The sequence below is a fragment of the Corylus avellana genome, chromosome 5 (assembly GCF_965113065.1).
Source record: "Corylus avellana chromosome 5, dhCorAvel1.hap1.2, whole genome shotgun sequence".
Taxonomy (NCBI): domain Eukaryota; kingdom Viridiplantae; phylum Streptophyta; class Magnoliopsida; order Fagales; family Betulaceae; genus Corylus; species Corylus avellana.
In genome coordinates, this window is record NC_142494.1 from 1993887 (window position 1) to 1999312 (window position 5426).

General features: G+C 41.4%; 1 protein-coding gene across 2 annotated transcripts; it reads left to right on the forward strand.

Annotated features, from left to right (window-relative positions):
• Positions 1-875: 875 nt before the first annotated feature.
• On the forward strand, positions 876-4525 carry LOC132183004 (ARM repeat superfamily protein). 2 transcript variants are annotated; one of them, XM_059596387.2, is made up of 2 exons: positions 876-2847; positions 4102-4525. In XM_059596387.2, the coding sequence occupies exon 1, from the start codon at positions 1063-1065 to the stop codon at positions 2809-2811; it is 1749 nt and encodes a 582-aa protein (XP_059452370.2). In that variant the 5' UTR covers positions 876-1062; the 3' UTR covers positions 2812-2847; positions 4102-4525. The 2 variants fall into 2 exon arrangements, with proteins under 2 accessions (XP_059452370.2, XP_059452371.2); XM_059596388.2 differs by lacking the exon at positions 4102-4525 and adding an exon at positions 2980-3593.
• Positions 4526-5426: the final 901 nt, after the last annotated feature.

Here is a 5426-nt window from a genome sequence, read left to right on the forward strand (position 1 = left end):
CAAAATGGAAATAATTCATATCAAAATTTTATTTTATTATATTGAACTGTGTACAAAGTATAGCATTGTTTAAAATATTAAAATGCCGTAATAATGTAACAAAATATTTAAAAATAATTTATTTATTTTTATAATTTAATCTAAACTATAAAATAAATCTTGTATTTGGCACTTTTCACTATGGTCACCTCATCACGGATCGAAAAATATTCTCTTTAATTTATGAGATAGCTCCTCGTCCACATTCAAGGCTCATAGCTTATGAAAATGAGCTGTTATTTTCAATTTTTCTAAAATATTATTCCTTTATTTTTTATTCAAGATTTGTATTTCATGTCATTCTCTTGTATATTACTTATCTATCTTTTTAAAAAAAAAAATAATAAATTACTATGTAAATCTCACTAATTCGATCATAAATTTACTTGTAAAAGGACAAAAATGATAGGTAGAAAATAAAAATTAAACATTTTTTTTTAAAAATAAAGAAATAAGAGTTACAAGAAATCAAATTAGAAGTGAATCAAGGGATGGACGGGTGACTTCCCAACAGATATCAAAAAAAAAAAAAAAAAAAAAGATAATGTCAAAATAAGAAATAGAAAATAGTAAATGATCTGGGAAGAACCATAAACGACCAATTCTTTTTGTAAGGCCGCACAAAACGATAATAGCATACAAAGGAGAGCTTGGTGTGGGGCAAGAACCTCTATCAACACATCTCCGAATGTTTTTTTTTTTTTTTTTTTCTTAAAAATGAAAAAACATTCCTAGTAATTGTTTTTTTTTGTATTTGTTTCTCATTTTATATAATAATAATAATAATAACAAACAATTTCTCTACACTATTTCTTGTGTTTGCTCTTTACCCCACACACACACTGACACAGACTTCACACACTCTCCCAACCCCACACAGTCGCCTGAGTGCCCTCCTTTAACCTTCGCTTTTCTCCATTGTCATGGCCACCTACGTTTTCCCTTTCCTCTAAGCAAACCGCTCGCCCCTTCCTCCCTCACTCACATGTATTCACCGCCACCACCACTTGAGCTCCAGCCCAAATGAATCCCGCCGCCGCCGCCGCTGTCGCCACCACCACCACCACCACCACACCCCCCTCCTCTTCACCACAAACCCTTCTCTCCCTCATCACCAACCTCCTATCCGTCCTCCTCCTCTCCTCCCTCACCGCCAAATCCTTCACCGGACGCTGGCAAACCATCCACTCCAAGCTCACATCCCTCTCCTCCTCCGTCTCTTCGTTCTCCTCCTCCCCACACTGGTCCGAAAACCCTCTTATCCACTCCCTCCTCCCTTCCCTCCTCTCCACTCTCCACCGCCTCTCATCCCTCTCCGACCTCTGCTCCCTCTCCGACTTCTCCGGCGGCAAGCTTCACATGCAGAGCGACCTCGACATGGCCTCCGCTTCTCTCTCCCACTCTCTCCACGACCTTGATTTGCTGCTCCGATCTGGGGTGCTCCACCAGTCAAACGCCATCGTTCTCTCTCAACCTGGTCCTTGCTCTTCCAAACAAGACTTGGTATTTTTCATCAGGGACCTGTTTACCAGATTGCAAATCGGCGGGATCGAGTTCAAGAACAAAGCTCTGGAGTCCTTGCTTCACCTCCTCGACAGGGATGAGAAATCCGCCAGCTTGGTCGCCAAAGAAGGAAACATCGGGTATTTGATTCACTTGCTGGATTTCAACCACAACAAATCGATCCGAGAACACGCTACGACCGCCGTGTCGGTGCTTGCCTCGGAAAACGACGAGTCCAGGAAGTGCGTGTTCGAAGAAGGGGGTCTGGGGCCTCTGCTTCGGATTCTCGACACTGGGTCGATGCCTATGAAGGAGAAAGCTTCGGCGGCGGTCGAGGCCATCACCGCCGATCCCGAAAACTCGTGGGCAGTCTCGGCCTACGGCGGCGTTTCAGTGCTGATCGAGGCGTGCCGATCTGGGTCGGTGGTTACTCAATCGCACGCCGTGGGAGCAATTCGGAATGTTGCCTATGTGGAGGAAATCAAGAACTCTCTAGCAGAGGAAGGAGCCGTACCGGTGCTCATCCAATTACTGGTCTCAGGCACAAGCTCCACGCAAGCAAAGGCTGCGAATTGCATATCCTTATTAGCCTCTTCCGGCGAGTATTTCCGGGCATTAATCGTACAACAACGCGGGGTACAAAGATTGATGGTTTTGATCCAAGAAGTATCTAACCCCATCACGTCGGAGCACGTTCTCCGAGCTATAAGCTCTCTTTCTGGGTTCGATTCCTCGACTCGGATTCTATCATCATCGACCGCATTCATAACCAAGTTAGGCGAATTTATCAAACACGGAAATGTACTTCTACAGCAAATCTCAGCCTCTTTGCTCGCCAGTCTCTCAATCAGCGACGGTAACAAGCGGGCCATTGGGGACTGCATGGGCTCGCTGGTGAAGCTAATGGAGTCCCCGAAGCCGGTGGGGCTACAGGAGTCTGCGGCGGAGGCGCTGAGTTCGCTCTTGACGGTGCGGTCGAACCGGAAGGAATTTGTGAGGGACGAGAAGAGCGTGATGAGGCTGGTGCAGATGCTGGACCCGAAGAACGAGGTGGTGCAGTGCAAGATTTTTCCGGTGATGGTGGTGGCGGCGGTGGTAGGCGGAGGGACCAGCCAGGGTTGTAGGAAAAGGCTGATGGCCGCCGGGGTCCACCACCACTTGCAAAGGCTGTCGGAGATGAACGTCGCCGGGGCTAACAAGGCCTTGCAAAGACTCTCCGGGAATAGGCTCATCAACACCATTTTCAGCCGGAGGACTTGGAGGGAATAACCAGCAAAGAAACTAACCCCACCCGCCAAAGAACAGGTAACAATTGCCTTGGGCAAGGGTATAATGGGAATTTCGATTTTTTTAGACTTCATATGCAAATTATTAAAAAAATAATAATTAATTATTGTATACAAATTAATTAGTGTAACTGTGGTTGGCGCGTGAAAGGTCTGAGCTCTTTCTCTTTAGCGCCGGGGCCATTGTCAAAAAGACAACGCTGCCCTTAGGTTGTGGATTGGGGGCCCCTTCAAGTGGGTCCCGGGTCTCTACTTTTGTGCCTAGGCCTGAGCCTAAAAATGGGAGATTTCATCATACCATCATCAACAAAGCCGTGATTTATATGTGTTTCTGGTACCCCTGATCTATCAATCTGGTAGGACCAAATTTAGTTGTGGGTCCCTTGCTGTTTTTAGCCTACGTGGCAAGTCTTAGGAATCTTTGGCCACTCCAAGAACTGTGACAGTTTGGATCCTGATCCTGCCCAAGGCTTTGGATATTATTTGTACTTTACATTGCTAGTAATTTGAGAGATAAATAAATATAATTGAGTATTTATATGTCTACCTGTCTCAACAAGTAGGCGGGTTGTTTGAGATTTGTTTGGGTACGTGGGTTTCATAGTTTTTTTCTTTTTTTATTTTTTTTTTACATTTATTGACCAAATTACTAGCAATTTGGACACTAAATTGTTGAAATTTATATCATTTGAGCAAACCCATAAAGATGCCCATGTGGTATTGAAATTCCTATTATTAGGCTGGTCGAATAATGCGGTAATTAGTTAGTTTAAGAGAATAGAATAGATGGTCTCATAGTCTTTTTTTTTATTTTTATTTTTTTATTAGGGATTTGAATTTTTGTGTTATTCAGATAACCTAATAACAGGGAATTCGTGATTTTAGAATTTCTTCACGAACTCAAGACCGCCTCTATTAGAGAGTTAAGACGTCGGTTTTCATCACTCCCGAGCGATTGATGACATCCTAATAAACATCCCCTTATCTTGGTTTTTTATGAGATAATATTGAGTTTTACAAGTAATTACAAAAAAAAAATTAACTAATTATAATTTGACAAATATTTATAGAGTAATAGTGTAAATGTCACTAACTACCATCCATCTACACCTTCAGTTTGACATTAATGGTGTAAATTGTTGACTCGTGAAGAGATTAAATGTTGGACCATTGACTTAATTATACGTGACATGTACCACATTCATATTAATATTATTTATTCGATCTAATTTTTCTTTTATTTTTCCTGACTTTTGCTTTTTTAATGCATCAGGAGGGGTCCGTTTGGATTTTCTAACCGTCAAAGAATGAGAAACACTTTTCGTGGACAAGCAGCAAACAAACAAACAAACACTTCGTATACTCCAACTTCTTTTTTTTTACCTAAATATTATTTTAAAGTATTTATAATATGTCATTGAAAAAATCTACTTATTTTAATATTATAACCAAAAAAGAAAAAGAAAAGCATGGATGCGGTTTTAGGGAGTATCCTTGGTTGCTTTTTTCTGTATTTATTTTATTAATTGCTTCATCCATGAAGCTGCAAGAAAGAGGCTGCTACTTTGATTGTTATTTTTTATTTTTTCTTTTTAATTCTTTGTTTGATAATCTATATCCAAGAGTCATATTTTAATTGTAATGGACACTGGGTTTAGTTAGAAAGAGTGCAATTGTTTCTGTTTGCTTTTTGACTAGCATATTAGTGTTGGATTCTGGTGATGCGATTTGATTCTGATTAATTCTGCGTCGATTCCGATTTCCGGTAATTTGTTTGAATTTTTTGAGATGGTAAGTTGGCTAGCAATTGAAACAGTAAAATTGCTACAAGCTTTTAGTACATCTGTCTGGCTTTGGTTGGATTGCATGAGCAGTGAGAACTTGAGGGTTCCATGAAGAAGATGATGATGATGATGGTGATGGAGACTAGGCTTTGAGGGTACATAATTTGCAGCCAATAGCACTCACCCAAAGCCTAAAGCTTTTTGGGGGCTCAAGGATTACACTTTTTGAGTGGGTAATGGGATAAGGGAATCAATGGCAATGATGAAGGTCTTTCGTTCCTGTAATACTGAGTTGGCCCTTTCATCAGATTTGGTGATAGTGGTCAGGTCCCACATACTAGTGCCTTCTTTTTATTTTCTCAATGCATTTGGGTCCCTGTTCAAATGCTCATGCCCACCAAAGCCCTAAGCTTTGCTTTGTTTTAGTAAATTTTTCACCGGAGAACTGCTGTTAAAAAATATTGGACAAAATTCCAAGATCCTCCCAGAATCATCAATTCGGATAGTGAATGTGAAATGTGAGAAAATTTTGTGTGTGTGTGTGTGTGTGTGTGTGTGTGTGTGTGGGGGGGGGGGGGGGGGGGGGGGGGGGGGGGGTTGTGGTGTGGTTCTTAAGAAGTGTCTAACATGTGTTATCTGAAAGGTTAATAAAAATTTAGGGTATAGAATGAGTGTAGAAGGTTGATGGGTGGGAGAGATATTTCGGAGAATATATATATATATGTTGGGGGGTGGGTCACATAGATGTAGAGAATCTGGAAAAGGGCAAAAAAGAAAGGAAGAAATGGGAAGTGAGGAAGGCTCGGCGTAGATG

Coding starts and splice junctions, on each gene's coding strand:
- LOC132183004 (XM_059596387.2), top strand. CDS start 1,063: ATGAATCCCGCCGCCGCCGCCGCTGTCGCCACCACCACCACCACCACC.